Below are 16455 nucleotides of genomic sequence, written 5' to 3'. Positions count from 1 at the left end.
AACGCGAGGGATTTTATTGGGTTGCTCGAAAAGTTGTGTCAAACTACGTCCGATGCGGTTGTTGGTGTTCGCTAGTGGATTAGTTGGCAGATCAAACGATGTCTTTTTGTCATATAAAATGGCGTCGAATCTACTAATGCCACGTGGAGAGTCCTTTCGTAAAGCAGCCATGTGCTCGCTTGAGATATCCCGCGTGTGACACTAATTGCTAACCACCGGTAGAGGGCGTTTAAGAACGCATATCGTCATGCTCGTGCTCCTAGTCTCCGAAGATCTAGGAATAACTAAATGGCTCGTGATTCATAATGTTCCACTAAACCATAAAGAGCTATTTTGAAGTTTACAAGTTGTTGTTTTTACAAGCAATATCGAGTGGTTTTTGGGGTGTTGAAGTTTGGCACACTGTTACTAACGCTGTAATGCGATAAAATTTGCTGCAGTGTAGATATATATATATATATATATATATATATATATATATATATATATATATATATATATATATATATATATATATATATATATATATATATATATATATATATATATTTGGCAATTTTATCTACCTTTAACGTTTGGTTGGATTCTAATACCTCAATCTCGCTGAACGCTCTGAGTTGCTCACTTCTTTAATCGCATTCGTAATCCACATAAATAGATGCTTTGTAATTTTGTTAGGGTTACGGATTCCAACAGGAACCCTGTTGAGTCATATTTATCGCCCAGAAAACTGTGTCGTATCTGTCTAACAAGTATTTGAATCACTGAAGCAATTCCCCCCTTTGTCAGCATGAGCCTAATATAAGTCGTAACAGCTAAAATGATAATCGCCCAAGATTCGTGTGGCCGCTTAGCAGCCGTGATTAAGCGCGGTGTTGAGTGGCACAGTTGTGAGCCGGACCAATTTTAATTTACCAATTTGTGTAGATTTGTTTCGTGCAGCCGCGTAGTACATTTTGCGTGACAGAACGCTCCGAACAGATCCAAAGAAATGGTGAAGCTGCAGGTGCACTACTGAACTAACGCACGCATCGTCAAGTGAGCCACCGAGCGGGGTCGTGAATTTTCCGTGAAAAAAACCTCGCAAAACTGTATCGATCCAATGCCGGCCGCAGCGGCAATGGTGTCGGTGTCGAGCGAGCCGTCGTACTACGACGGCCAGAAGAAGAGCTCGAAGTTCCTGACGCAATTCGCGCGTCGGTTACGCATCGGCAAGAGTTCCAAGGCGAAGGTTTTGCCTCCTGGAACGAACGGACTTATCGAGATGGACTCCGAGGAGGATCGGCACGGTGAATCGGAAGAGATCGTGATACAGCGCCATGCCGCTACACCAGATGAAGCGTTGACGGGTGGTAGTTCCGGTGCCGAGTCCTCCACCATGGTACTACTGGTCCCGGGTGCATCCGTGGTGACTACGGCACCTCCGTTTAAGCGTGGCAACTCGTTTCGCCAGAGTTTGAGCTATTTGCTGAAGCGAACACGGCCCAAACTCGCGGAACGATCCTGCACCAGTGATAGTGATGTGGTGCATGAGCTAGACGAGGATATGGCCAAGTTGCGATCCACCAAACGGCCCTTACTGGATGCGTTTCTACCGGAGCAAGTACCCACCAAACGCCACAGCACCGGAGACATCTTCAACGAGGATCTGGACGCTGGTACGCGTGCTCTGGAGCTGCGTGTTCCCACAGGATGTCATCGGCGGGTACACTCGGACTTTACGAGCTACCGACTCACGGGAAAGGCGAACTCCAAAATGATGACGACGACGACGTCCGGGCAACCCAAGTGAGTGCTAGTATGCTTTCTTTCTGTAAACGCTTCTCCATATCCCATTGCGGTGCTTCTGTGACTTACGTACTGAGCGTTCTCCGAGTGATCGGAGAAGGAGGTTTACAAATTGAGGTGGTTATGTCGGGGACACATTGCATAAGTTCTTATCATGTACGAGTAACTCGTGCTCCGAGGAGGCGAGGGCTACGATCGTACTTAACTATTTAGTGTTCATTACGCCAACTTGCCTAGGTGGTTTGTTTATTCCGGAGAACCCACGATAGCAACGGCAAACAAATTTCAATCCTGCCAGTGGCTTTTCCCATCTTTAACGCCCACTGGCAGCAGTTGGTTGGTGTGCTATCACCATTTGCAACTACTGCTGCATCCGCTTTGCCTGTCACGTCGTTATCGTGCCGCCCAGTGTTCTGTTGCGATTTTATTTGCCAGCGAGCGAGATATCTCTATCGTGCTGACCTTTACCTCTAGATCTTGAACATCTTAGCGTCATCAATCTTGCGCCGTAATGTGGCGCGTGGCCGATCGTCAGGGTCGACCCCGGCGTCCTTCGAGGATGTTTGTTGTGGGAGTGGGAAGTGGAATGAAGAAGGCTTTTTTAAATCACATCCGCACCGGGCCCGAGAAAGCTGTACTTATTCAATCCCCATTCGTTCATGAGCACTCGTCCTGAAATTTTATCGCACCATTATGCAAGTACTCGTACGATTGTGTATACTTAGTATCAGTTTCTCTTCTTAGTATACGAGCTATCAGTTGTTGCCTGCTGCATGGTATATTTTTCTCTTAGAAACTTATAGATAGTTCCGTTTTGATATAGTTTTTCTTTTCTCCTCTTCTGCGGTGCGTACGATAAGTTTTTATCTCGTAAAGCTGCTAAAGTTGAACTTAATTATAAAACACACACACACGCGCGCGCGTACACATGCTTATTTTAATTAGGCCCAGTAACGAAATGCAAACTGACCGTTAATTAGTATGTAAAACTGTCAAGCACGGGAGAAAAGCGATATGTAAATGAAGGCAGGGCACGGCTAAAATAGGGGTCATAGCATGTGAACCGAACGAGTTGGCCACAAAAATAGACCTCTAATGGATTAACGGAGTGGGTTACGAGGCAGAGCAGTGAACCACACCTTCGCCGGGCAAAGAATAATCGAAAAGAAAAAATATATATATTCTCCCTGGCACATTTTCAGGTCAAGGCCGTCCATTCGGTTCGGTAGCGTCGATTGATGTTTTGTCGGTTTTATTTCACCTTCTCACCGGGACTGGGACTTGCCACCGTAGTTTTGCTACGGGTTCTGGTTTAACCACGACGCCCACTCGGTTTATGAAATGTATTTTTTAGTTGACGTCCGGTTTCCTGGGGCTGGCATTTTTACATCCAGCGCTCAGGACACACAGGAGGGTGTTCGTTGGCAGCCTTCAGTTTCCACTTCAAATGCGAGTGTGGGTGTGTTGGAGGTGGTTTTTGGTGATTGGAGGTGACCTTTTGTGAGCGAAGGCAACCGAGTGTCGTCGTTGTAACGCCGCTGACAGTTTGTAAGTGAACAACAACATGCTGTCAAGGGATCGATACTTTTAAGCCCTTCTTTTTTCTTTTCTACTATCAGCGCACTTGCGTTGCTAAAGGAGCTCCTAAATTGTGGTGGATTCGTGGGTTTCTCTCATTTGCGCAAACCAATCCCACCACCAAGGGTACAATTACGTGATTAAGGAACACACCGACGTATGTATTACGAGTGCAATTGTTCCGGCCAACCGCGTTCGCTTCCGCACTATGTTCCGTCTTCCGTCACCGGTGGACGATAACGGCGTTTACCGGAGCAACAACCAAACAAAAAAAATCGTTTCGCTGCTTTGAGCCGGTTTAATAACGGACTTTTTATGGCACTAGCGACATAATACACGTGGCCGTATCGAGCCCGGCTTATGCAACGAAAAAGGCGCATTAAGGAAGAGCGACAAATGAAGAGATAAAGTACGGGGCGCACGCTTCGCTCGTTTTCGTACATGTTTCCAACGCGTTTATCGCCCGGTTGACCGCGAGGGTATGCTAGTTTTTGCAAAGTTTCTGTTTTAATCAGCTGCAAAATAGCCCCCGTTTGTCTTTCCGGAGGCCCCGAAATGCGGAACACCGAAAATGCGGTAAAGAAAAATTAGCATTAAGCACACACACTGAAGCAGGCCGGACCGAAATGGGGTCAGGTGAAGGAGTGTGCGCGAAAAGCGCGATCGCAGCTGATGATCGAGCTAAAACCACGGTCACTGTACCGTGCGCCATGTGGTCATCACCTTCACCGTCATTTCGGTTCCGTTCCGGTCGAATGTTGCGGAATGTTGCGGGATTCCGACGTTCCGAATTTGTGCGCCACACGGGGCAATGGCAATTGATGGCAATGGCGAATTTGATTGGCTTTCCCGCTTCGCTTTTCCAATTCGCCAACGTGGCTCGCGAGAACGCGCGAACGTACCGCTTTTCCGCTTCCGGACGTGCCGTGGTGTTATTCCCCGTTAGCCCGTTTGTTTCGCAGGTTGTTTGAAAACGAAATGTACGGTTGTAAGGTGTGAAATGCTAAATTAATTACACCCAACTACCAGGCGCCAATATTGCGCTCGTAATTTACTGTTCTATTCGTAGCGCCAGGGCAGTAAAAATCGGTAAACAAACCGCCCTATTAACAGCAGTTTGATATGTTCCACATTTACATACCGTCGATCGCGCACGATCGACATCGCAAAACACTGAGCCACCCTGTGGCCGCTGCCATTGCGATCTGCGAACGACGTGCCCATGTGTGCGTACGCTCGTTCCCACGGGATCCAGCCGTTTATTTACCTTTCGCGAATACGGTTCACGCACGCTAGAGTGATTGTAAAAAAAATTAGGTGAAAATTCGCCCATTATCCCTGAAACCAGGCGGCAGCAAAAAAAACCACACACAAGCGTGTAGAGCCCTCGCTATCGTAAAGGGAGAAAGTGTGAGTGCGAGATGAAAGAACACACCGCGTGGGAAAGCGCCTCGTAAAGGCCAGCGAGAGAAAAACACCCGGCTAAACGGACAGTCCGGGTCAGAACGGCGTGTGTCCGTCCGTCACGTCCAGTCGCGCTACTACCACAACGGACTGCCGGTACACACCAACACCAGCACACGACAGAGGTTGGCCGGGGGCGCAAACGCCAAACTACTACCAGTCGTCGACTGGCCAGAGATCGGAGCTTCCCCATTGTTCAGTGTACCGTTCAGCTGGCCTGGCGTCGTGGTGGGTTTCGCTTTCCGGTTTTTTTTTTTTGCGCGCGCGATTACGCCAGCACGAGCCCTTGGTTGGAACCGGTTCCGGTCGAGCCGTGTTTCAATGTCGCAAGGTCCTGTGGTTGGTCGCGGTCAATCACTTTCGGGACTCAGCTGCTTTCCCGCTCGAATTCGGTGAAACCTGTTACGTTGTGTTGCGTTTCGAATTCGCTGCTCCGTGATCAATGATCGCGAAACAAGTGTAACGCGTGTGGCAAGCGATTTCCCGGTGAGATTTCTCAGGTGTGGTGGGAAAAAAGCCACCCCCGGTATGGTGAGGGATGGAACGATGTGCTGGGAACACACAATCAATGCGAAATGTGGAATGCAAATTCGTGGCAGTGAAAAACCCCCCGTTTGGGAAACAAAAGGTTGTGCAATCCGCGCCCTATCGAGGAGGGACTCATAAGCAATCGAACGTGGGGTTTGTTTTATTTTATTCGGCAACCATCAAATCGAACAGCGTGCGCGTGCAATTGCAGCCTTCGACCTTCGTGGAGGGGTTTATATCCGGTTGGTGGAATTGTGTTTTGAAACGCCACTACAAGCAGCACGTTTAACCGATCAGACAGACCAGGAAACGCGACATGGTGGATTTGGTGTTTTTTTCTCCATTTTTCCGACGATGCATCGGTGCATCGATTTCATAACGCGTGTGCCCACCGGAAGCACCACCCATCGCTTTGCGTATCGGTTTTCCGTGCGTTACAAACGGTCGGTTGAATCTCCCCCTTTCTTTTTCTGGTCGCCACGGACGGACGCCAGTATGGCGGCGATTACCACCGAGCAAGCCAGCAAAACCGAACGCGAAAGCGAGCAAGCAAGTGCAAAGAGCAAAAAGAAAGAAAAAAGAATTCGCCACGGAAAAACGATAGACGCCGGTTTGACGCAAAATCGCTCGAGAAGGAGGTTATCGCTGCCGGCACCAGTAACTGTGGGCAAGGATCAACCTCGCAAAGGGCCTCTGGTGGGTGACCTCTTGCCGGTCGTCGCCATTGTTCCAAGATTGTAGCTCACAGCTCGAGATCGATGCCGCCGGTGCGTCGAAAGAGCCTCTTCATGGTGTGGATTTCATCGGACACCCAGCCGGCTGGCAGACTACTACCATGGCACTACAATTATGGTGTACTTTGGTGTACATTTTGGACGCGGAATTTATAGGGCTTTGTCCCGTCGATAGGGCTTTGCGCGTTTCGTCGTGTATCCCAAAAAAAAGCCGAAAAAAGGGCGATTTTTGGTTGCTACAAGCCGCATATTGCGTTCGTCGTTGAATTCAACGAACGAAATCAGGGAATAAAATCCATTCGCCCTCAGGCACAAATGAGCTTAATTACAGGCCTCTAGCAGAGCGAGGACCTGGTACTGCTGCAGCTCACTCTAATGAGCAGATAACCCATATATTGCTAATTAATTATCCACCCAACCGGCTCGCGCGAATGCCTCTATCTCTGTTTCTCATTTTAAGACGGCCTTCTTGTGGATGCATTCCAAAACCGCACTGCTACTGCCGCGTACACAACTGATAAGAGACGAAATTGCGCTTGTTCTATCAGCACACACACACACGCACCCTACAGACGGTGGCGGCAAACATCCTCCCCCAAACAGAGGGGTTTCTGTCGCGAGGCCATCATAAAACACCCTTGACACCTGGCGCTATTGTGAGCCGCCATCATCACTACGCAAATCCGATGGGATGTACCGTTTCGTTTTTTTTACCATCTTTTTGTGTTTACCGCTCCCGCCGCACGGCTGTCATTGGCTGGTGTGTGGGGCAATGGCGACAATGGTGGACGTTTGTGATGCGAGGGTGTGTCAGAATTCGTGATACCACCGCGTGCTTTTCACGAATTTGATTTAGTAACGTCGGCAGACGGTAGCCGATGTTTTGGGAAATGGATCCACGCTACCACCCGTGGTACGGTGTTTAATTATTCAAGCAAATCGTTTCATAATTCATAACCCCTTTCTCGCGGTCGCGGGCGGTTTGCGCTAGGACGCGCAGGATTGCTCCAGAAGGCGACAGGAGCCAGGAGTTGAGCCGCCCCAAACCTGACGCTCCTGGTGGGACCGGGCGCCATTTGCCATTGACACAGCTGTCAGTGGGAATGGCGAACATCAACAAGTAGCGCGTGGCGTGTCGTTGTCGGCGATCCGTTTGTGTGCCTACCGTGTGGGGTGTGGGACATTTAGGGTGGCCAGTCGACGGTCGTAAACATTCAGCACACCACCTTCTATGGTTAGCTGAAAGGACGTGCCGGAACCGGATGATCGATCGTTAGTGTGACGGGTAGTTTCTCGCTTATCGTCCGTAGTTGTAGGTTGGCGTTTTCTTTTTGTTTTTTCGCTTGTGGAATAAGAAACCTAGTGGTGTTTCTCAGGAGGTGTTCAAACAGGGTGAACTCGAACGCCTAGTGTAATGTGTATGTGTGCGCTCGTAAAGTTGAGCGAAAAGCAAACGAGCAAAGGAAACTCGGAAAAAACACGTCCAACAAAAAAACCCCATATTGGTCGCTCCACCCACCCACCCACACTGTGCCACGTGGCCGGAAAGTGAAGGACCTCTGCCGGGATCATGTTGTGCTTCGTACAGGGAATCGCAAGCATGAACCACGGCAGCAGTAGCAGCTCGTCTTCGATGGTACGCGGTGGAAACAGCAAGCCCGGCTCGTCCGGACCATCCTCCACGTCATCGGCGGCTTCGTCCTCGTCACCGGCCGTTAAACGGCTGCACAAGGCCCGCCGAATTATGCTCCGCAAGTCCAGGTACGCCCGACGGGAGGTCCCTGTGTTTTTTGTAGCTTTTTTTTCCCCGTCACGGATTCCAATTCTGACCGAAACGATGCGCTGTGTTTTCGCACACCAGCCGGACCTTTTCTTGGCACCGGGGCCTTAAGCCTGTAACTCGAAGCAGGAGGAGTAAAAATAGCAGCCCGTTCGACCTTTTCAAACACACCAGCCGGGTTGCATGCTCCACGCACCACAACCGACCTGTGATTTTCGCGATAGAATCGCTATCGTGGAGGATCAGATTTGTGTAGTAGCCATAAATATCATTAGTTATATATAAACATTTCTGCTTACCGCATCCTAGCAACCCGGCAGCCGTTTGACACTATTCCGCCTCAACTGTCATGTAATGCGCCGTTTATGCGAACCAAAGCGAAGTGCGTTTTACGAAACGTGACGGTTGCCGCGTGGCCAAATCCTGAAGCGTTGCGAAAATAGCCAAACTAGCCCACGGGAACACTTCGCGGCATCGTGAGATGAACGTTGAAGCCCTTAGGTCAAATGCCCGGCGATGATTGCGTAGTGTTAAAGCTATTATCGTGCGTTCACCTGGTGGAGCTTCAAATGTGCAAAACTCTCCAATCTGAAGTTTTTGTACATCAAATAATATTTGACCGTTTTAGTCTTTAGAACTTTCTATCAGCTTTGTTATACATCGTTGTATATTTATGGGGAATACTCATTTATTGGAGAGGTTTTTCCCGGGATGTCCCACTGTGCGCCGGCATGTTCTACTTTTACCAAAACACACGTGAACAAAGCCCCGGGCCAGCTCGTACAGAGAACATCGATAATCCCATTACACTGCGCTCGCCTTCTATGCAGTCTGTAATACCTCGTGCATAGCGCTATTTTTATGTACAATACGTACCAACTCTATGGTGCGTAATATTCGCGTTTGGCTGTATATTGATTCTCTTCCTACATTTCACCCTTCGGAGAATTCGCCAGTCCACTCTGAAGCGACTGGACGGTTCATTAGCGTGAACTGTGCGGCCAAAAGTCGGTCTAGGTTGTTTCTTGACCCCTTATGGCATACGTTATGGATGCAAGCTGAAAGCCGATGTTCCGGAAGGCTTAGAATGGTCGGTTTCCTCATAGTAAATATAAGTAACCACAACTCCAACGCGCGGTTACACAAAACTCTTATATCGTGTACATCCTTGCATAATGCTTTTACTTCTTTTACGCTGTGTGTGTGTTTTACTATGTCTCACAGATTAAATCCAACATGGTGCTCTATTTGTACGACCCAAATTTAACAGAACTTTGTCCCTTTCCTATATTCTTTGTTTGCAGATCCACCAACAGCGTTGGACTAGGAACCCGGCCATTACCGCTGTCCTCCACGATAGAACCCCTCAGTAGCGTGGATACCCCCGGACAGCCGGAGGGTGCGACCCACCTAAATGTACTCTCACGCAGCCCTAGTCATTCGACGGCCAAGAGCGAACCCAAGTAAGTAGACTAATGTCTGTTAGCTAGATTTGTTTGGATGATCAATTAGCCACATTAGAAGCTACTTTTTTTACCAATCTGGAACAAATCATCCCCTATCAACAGCTGAGGATGATGATTCAGAACAGTACTATTTTGGGACACATTGAAGGTTAGCAGAAATCTTATCTATTGTATGTGCGAAATGCGTGAATCACTCGATTTGGTGGATGTATGATGTTATACCTACGAACAGTGATTCGATCGCATTGCGAATCCATCTTGAATTAAGTTGATTCAGATGGTTTAGATACCTAATGTGTTAAATCTCATTCTTGAGCTGTTAATCTGGAACCAAAGAATGTGGTATTTTGCATCAATAGCAGCCGTAGTATCCATGGCGGACAAGTGGCCATCGGCGTCAATGAATACGCGCGTGATGAGAACACTCTAGGGAGGAGGATGGCCATTATCGTTCCGTTGAGCATTTTCTTATCGCTTACCTGGACAAACCATGCGCTTTTAACTGACCAGGTGTTACACCAGCCACACCTGTTGTGGCGCTTCGTCACCATAAACCAGCTCCAGGGAATTACACCGCGTTCTCGCGTGAGCCAACATCGGAAGACTAAATTGCTAAATCCGGCATAAGGCTGAGGGAAGCTTTTTCCACGACCACGTGAGCGAGATCCCGGTGGCTTATCGGTTGTTTTTTTGTGCGTTATTATCCTTCTCAGGCACGAGACCAAAGCATGCGCTGGCTAGGGAATGTTGGTCACCTTTTTGAAACGCACCTAGAAACGCCTCATCATCTCTGACACCCTAAACCCTGGCCTTGATCGAATTTATACCTATATTTTTGTGTGCATCCCACCGATCTACGACCACGCAGCAAATTTTGCTCCACGATTAAACCGATAAGTCCACTTTCGGCACCTGGCAGGGGCTTATCTGGAAGAAGGGTTGGTCCCTTTTGGGGTGTAGCAAACGTACTTCCGCTCGCGCTGGGTACGAATTTGGGAACATGAGTTTGCAAAAAACCTGCCCGAAGGAGGAGTGATCGTAACATTGGCATCGGTTACGCGAAAAACCAAAAAGGGCATGCTTGTTTTTCCGGTGCAATTTTGTTTTTTATTACCCCTTATCTGTTGGTCCGTTATTGATGGTTCAGGGTCGGAGAAATGTTCAGGACGTTGAGCATGGGTTAACCGTACTAAACGTAGCCCGAACGCTTTAGGAAGGGTCCGTTCGGATGAGCATACCCCGTCGCGGGCACCATCAACCCGCGTGCGATAAAGGCATCTCCCATTGATAAGATAATCCTTATCACCCGGCCCGGAGAGATGCGTACCGCTGGCGAGACCCCTCATGCTGCGAGGGACGCGATAGGAATCGAACTTTCTTAGTGGATTCTCGTCACCCGTTAGCGGTTCCCGTTGGAAGATGACCGGTCAGTTCTCAAGTGGCACTAGCGTCGTTTGGTAGTGCTCGATTGATTCGGGCGTCCTTTGTCAACGTCATTTGTGACAGACCGGTTCGTTAAGAGATTCTTTCGTGTTTTTTACTTTTCTTGGCATTCATCTCCCCCCGGTGGCATTGTGATGCAGGCAGCCAGTCTTGTGATCAAGCAGCGCTACGATCCGATGGACGGCGGATATTTACAGTCGGTCCCAAACTACGTCATCGGTGGGGTGTACGATCGTTCGCACGCTCGGAAATAGTGATCGGTATTGTTTATAAACAGTGCGAACTGTCACTTTCACGTGAAAGGATCGCGATTGTTTTCGATCCCAAGCACCTGTTTGTATCCCGCGTTTGCTGCCCCAGCGGGAAACGTGTTGTGTGTTAATTGTAATAGATAAAAGGAACCCGAAACCTTGTCTATTTACGGCGTGTGTTCGTGTTCGCGAGCGTTTTTTGTGCTATCGAAAGCGGTTGCGAGTGCAAATCGACGATTGCCCTCCCGGCGGCCTTAATTTACACCGAAGTTGCGTACCGGGTGACTCAATAATGTGGCAGACTCGTTCTGGGCTGTTGCCAACGTGAAATCGGCCTACGAGCACCTCCTAGTTTGGGCCAAACGTTTCGCTAGTTTTATCTTACCTTGCGCGCGTGGTTATCAGTTCCCTTTTCGAGACAACAGTCGAACGCCGATGTGGTGTGTGATTTTTTGTGTCTGTTAGTTAATTTAAGATTGGAGTTTCAGTGACAGTAGACACACGCAGCATAAAAGAAAAACACACAACTCCAAGTGCATTACGAACTGCAGCTGCAAGCCGTCAGTCGATTTGTATCTCGGTGGCAGAGTGCCAAAACGAGATAGCAGACTGTCGCCCTGGTTCGCTCTAGCCGGGCATCGTTGTGTCCATGTTTGTTGATGTTGCTAGTGCTCTCGTTACGAGACGGCCTTGTTGGTGACTTGTGTTGATTGAAAGCCCGCGGCAACGTTTGTGCGTATTATGAAAGTGCTCCGGCCGCTAGAAATTGACATTTCCAGCATCGAAGCGAAGGAAAAGTGACGAGACTTGCCTTGCCTTAGCTGTCGGTGTTGTTGCACTTGCACCGGGACAGCCGCTCAGCTTTGTTTGATGGAAAACCGCACCCGAGCTCCCGTCCATTGTTAATTGTTCCGATCGTGGCTGCTAGTTGCAGTTCGCGATCGTTTTATGTGCTCTGTGATATCGTCGAGAGTTTCGCAGTGAATGCAAGTGGCTCGGAGCAGTGGTGCTGAAGAAACGTCCTCAGTGGGAGGGAAAATTGGATCCCTAAATAACCGTGATTAGATTGGCTAGAGCCAAAGCCACAACATGCCTCTTACACCGGCCTATTCAACACCGAACATCACGACTGCCGTCGATCCGGAGGAGGCTGGAGTCCGATTACGGAAGCACAGCACCCTCTACCGGTAGGTTTCTACGTTCCACGTTGTCCCTAGATCACCGCTTCGGGTCTTGGGTGGAAAACAGGGTGGTTGGAGTCTAACTGGGGCGGGAGGATTACATTACGAATTTCAATTACCGTTTGCGAGAGTGAGATGTAGAAAAAATGCTCCACAAAATCATTGTTTCATAACCACCCCCGTGGTGTGTCTAGTGAAGTTCGCTGCTCAAATCCCCAACAGTTCTCTGAAATGGTGCAAAAAAACACTCATATCCATCGCTCGTCGAAATTAAACTTTGCTCTTTTGGCCACCGAGAGCGAAACACGCGCACCATTACGTAGCTATTCCGGGCACGAATGTGATGAACAATACACGCGCAAAAACAATCCCTTAATTAACGATTAGCGATTACTGCAACCCCCTCGAGTTTCCCGTGAAACATGCCGGTTCGGGGTGTCGGAAGAGAGCGAAACAATAGTGACGTGAGTGATGGAAACAATCAATCATGTGCCGTGAATGAGGTGGAAAGAAAAGAAGGTGTGTTTGCCTTTTGCACGGCCGCGGTTTCGGGTCAGGATTGTCACGTACCGCCATTGGTGTGGGGAGTGTGTTATCCCTGAAACTAGAGTATGCCTCTAGTGAGGCGTTTACATGCTCTTATCGCGATTAATGCGACCGGAAAAGAAGCACGTTCGCATGCGGGAGTTCACAAAATGAAAAACCCCTGTAATATCACGCGGTTTGGAGCATTTAAAGTTTGATTCGTTTCGTTGCTCTTGCGCTAATGGTCGGATTAGGCTGCCCATCGACCACGTGTGCGAGTGATAACGTGGCTATTGCTTGCTGGTTTTACTCATTCGCTATCATGCGAACACCTGGGGGTGGTAATGATGGTTTATAAGTGCTCATACGCTCAACTACGTTGCTTTTCTCGCAATGATGTAAAGAAAATTAATCCAGCGGTTATGTCATTATAATTATGAGGGCGCAGTTCGTGGTGATGTAACATTTCCATTTTTTTAACGATCTGAAATAAGGATAAACATTTTTACAGCATGAAGAATAGATAACTACATTCCAACACCGCGTTAAGCCAACGCAAAAATGTAACATTGACCTCACCTCAGCTAGCTCGCTAATATCACAAATGATAAAAAATCAAGCTGATAGTTTCTTCTTATCGGTGCGATACTGATTGAACGAGAAGCACACGTTAAGTGCACGATGAATTAAACCTTTTTGGGCAGCCGAATAAAAATGGGTGATAAAATATGCTAAATAAATTCATTACGCCTAGCTAGCGTTCGTTCATTTAGAGAATTCATTTGGCAAATTGCTTGACTACCGGAGTAAATTGTCGCATAGCACGTTAACAACGACTAAAACAAGTCCTAATTACGTCGAGCATGCACAAATCCTTCCACCGGTGTTGGACACGCAAACGTTGGACCAAACCGCCGGCTGCTGATGATGGGCTGCGTAGTGGAAGTACTAAACAGATGCAAATGGGATGCAAATTGAATTAGTACATCTTGTTGCTGTACGGTTCAGATCTCGACACCTCCAACCGTTGGGACGATGCTGTTGCACCCTTCGCTAGTCGGTGGGTGAGTTTCTTCCGTGTTTGAATCCATCGGCCACAGAACAGCTGTTATCGATCGCCGTTGGGTGGTGGACACCTTAATGATGTGCCCATGTGTCTTCTTTCACACCGATGCATAATAAATGCGTTTGTGTGGTGGATTGCCCTGTATCGATTCCTACGCGTGTGTCCAGGAGATAGGGAAAAGCATTCACCGGTCGTGCAATGTGCAATTGCAATGACCACTCGCCTCTACTCATTGATCCTGACCTTCACCGTTCCGAGGCGGTTCCGGAGGTCGTTAAGGGCACGTGGATGGTTGGTGGCCGGTCCAAGGTATCTGTAATAAGTGCTCATATGATCAACATCGGTGTGGTGTCGTTGCAGATCGCTCAAATCGCTGTCACCCTCAGCGCGATCGTCCACCATTCGCAGCTCTAGTCCTCATCCGCTGAAGTCCTTCAGCAGCACACGTGACACCGTCGACAAGCCGGAGAAACACCACAAGAAGAAGGAAGGTGGCATGTCATGGGAGCAGAAGAAGTTTGCCCAACACTTCGCCCAGGTTCCCGACGACGAGATCGTGCTAGATTGTGAGTCCTGTTATAACGTCTTGCGTCTGCGTTAAATTGCGATCATTATATGTGGGTTTTTTTTTCCTTTCTTTGGCAGACTTTTCCTGCGCGCTCGTTGGTGACATACTGCTGCAGGGATATCTGTACATCACGCAGAACTACTTCGCCTTCTACTCGAATGTGTTCGGCTATGTGACGAAGGTAAGGACCTGTTTTTTTTGGTTTATTTTACGCCTGTACTAATGCCACCTATGTTGCCACCATCTAGTTGCTCATCCCGACCGTGTCCGTGTTGGATATATCCCGCGAAAAAACAGCCTACATGTTCCCGAATGCGGTCGGTGTAAAAACACGCGATGACCGGCACGTGTTCGGTAGCTTCCTGAGCCGTGAAGCAGCCTACTATCTGATGTGCAGCGTGTGGGAACGAGCGACCACACCGCATAGTGATTCCTTCTCCAGCATTCAGCACTCCCGGTTGGCGACGTTACACGCCGAAGGCTCGGAAGGCTCGCTGGATGAGGACAGTAGCTGTTACGACGGTAACGAGAGCTCGTTTCACGGGAAGAATGACCTTCCGGACATGCTGGATTCGGGCGATTCGCACGAGAAACAGCTGAACACCACCGAGGGCGCTGGCACCAACCAATCCTCCGACGGTACGTACATTTGGAACGAAATCGGAATGTCCTTTCAAGCTAACGTCATGTGATCTTCTCGTTTCTTCTTCCCATCCGACAGATTCCACCGCGCTGCAGAAGCAAAAGAAACTTAAAAAGGAACTGCTGCTCAAATCGCCCGCCATCGTGAAAAGTCCGGCCATCCTGAAAGTGCCCGGTGCGCTGGAGGGGCTAAAGGGCGACAAATCGATCCCCCATCTCGGGAGTTCGCTAGCATCCGGACTGATCGGTGATGGAGGCGTAGGCCGCACCATGTACACCGACGGTCCCCGCCGAAGCAGGCTGTCCGTGATGAAGCAAAAGCTTCGGCATCTTTTTTCCTCCGATTTTGGTATTATACTCATAGGGTTAATATTGGCGGTCCTGCTGACGCTGTGGTCCTGCTTTCTGGCCTACGAGATACACGCCGTTCAGGCTCGACTTTCTGCGCCACCCATTCGATTGGTGAGTACGGTGATTTGGACAACGATCTGAACTTCAGGCCATCCACTAACGAGCTGTTTGTTCGATTTTAGGGCGACGATACGGACTTCTATCTCGATGTGCTCCGGTGGCAAAAGCGACTGCACAGCAAAAGCAAAGAAGAGGCCCAGATCGTGCTGAGCTCGAACCTAGAACAGATCATCCGGGTGCGCAAAAGCCTCGAAACGCTCTCGCTCCTTATCCAGGACTCAGCCTCGGCTGCGGAGGGAAGCGGTGGCACGATGGGCGAGCTGGAGGAGAGTGAAAACCTCGATCAGCAGTACTTCCACGAGGACGCCACATAGCAAGGACGGCGCCAGGACGAACGGACGCCATCGGAGAGAGAGAAACAGACAGACGGAGGGCGGGGGCGGTGTGATGCTGCCGGCGGCAGAAGAAGGGCCGCCCTGCGAACCTGCGCCCTCGCGCGCGCATCAGTGTGTTACGGGGGTTGGGTTGGGCGAATGCGTCGCTGTGAGCGTATGTGTGATTTTGTACCATTAGCCGAAGTCGTTTCGTTGTTGAACTTTAATTTATTTTGAACACTTTCTGGCGACGATTAGTTTTGATAGTTAATTTAATAGCGGACGGGACGACGGACAAAGCCCGTGCGGAACGGGCCAGGCAAGCAGATGACGGGAGATTTTTTTTTTTGGCAGATGAATGTAGAGTAAGACGCAGTAGTGAGTAAGTAGTGAAAGGTAGCGAACTTCCAGAGCAGGTCTGGAATGCGTCAGCCCAACGTCGGTAGCGAACTGGTAGGTGGTTGACGAAGGATCGCCCTCACATACGTAGATGAGATGCATTTAAGGCTAGGGAACCGATGAAGGCGATCACCTACGGAACCGACGATGCCAAACTAGCAGCATCCCTTCCCGTTCCTAGGCGCAGCTGTAGCATGTAGCATGTACAACATTGGACCCTCTAGCGCTCGGACGGACAACCGCATAGCACGCGAACC

The 16455-nt window shown here is 49.2% G+C and overlaps 1 protein-coding gene across 1 annotated transcript; it reads left to right on the top strand.

Moving 5' to 3' along the window:
* The first annotated feature begins 1102 nt into the window (after window positions 1-1102).
* Window positions 1103-16120, top strand: LOC128730619 (uncharacterized). Its single transcript, XM_053823693.1, has 7 exons — window positions 1103-1788; window positions 9177-9335; window positions 14165-14370; window positions 14450-14553; window positions 14621-15011; window positions 15094-15476; window positions 15548-16120. Exons 1-7 carry the CDS (start codon window positions 1103-1105, stop codon window positions 15797-15799), a joined length of 2181 nt encoding a protein of 726 aa, XP_053679668.1. The 3' UTR covers window positions 15800-16120.
* Window positions 16121-16455: the final 335 nt, after the last annotated feature.

This window comes from Anopheles nili, chromosome 2, assembly GCF_943737925.1.
Source record: "Anopheles nili chromosome 2, idAnoNiliSN_F5_01, whole genome shotgun sequence".
Classification (NCBI taxonomy): domain Eukaryota; kingdom Metazoa; phylum Arthropoda; class Insecta; order Diptera; family Culicidae; genus Anopheles; species Anopheles nili.
Note: the sequence above shows the minus strand (reverse complement) of the source record. Positions and strands in the feature narration are given on the sequence as shown.

Coding starts and splice junctions, on each gene's coding strand:
- LOC128730619 (XM_053823693.1), top strand. CDS start 1,103: ATGCCGGCCGCAGCGGCAATGGTGTCGGTGTCGAGCGAGCCGTCGTAC. Junction 14,371..14,449: donor CGACGAGATCGTGCTAGATT/GTGAGTCCTGTT, acceptor TTTCTTTGGCAG/ACTTTTCCTGCGCGCTCGTT. Junction 14,554..14,620: donor TGTTCGGCTATGTGACGAAG/GTAAGGACCTGT, acceptor GCCACCATCTAG/TTGCTCATCCCGACCGTGTC.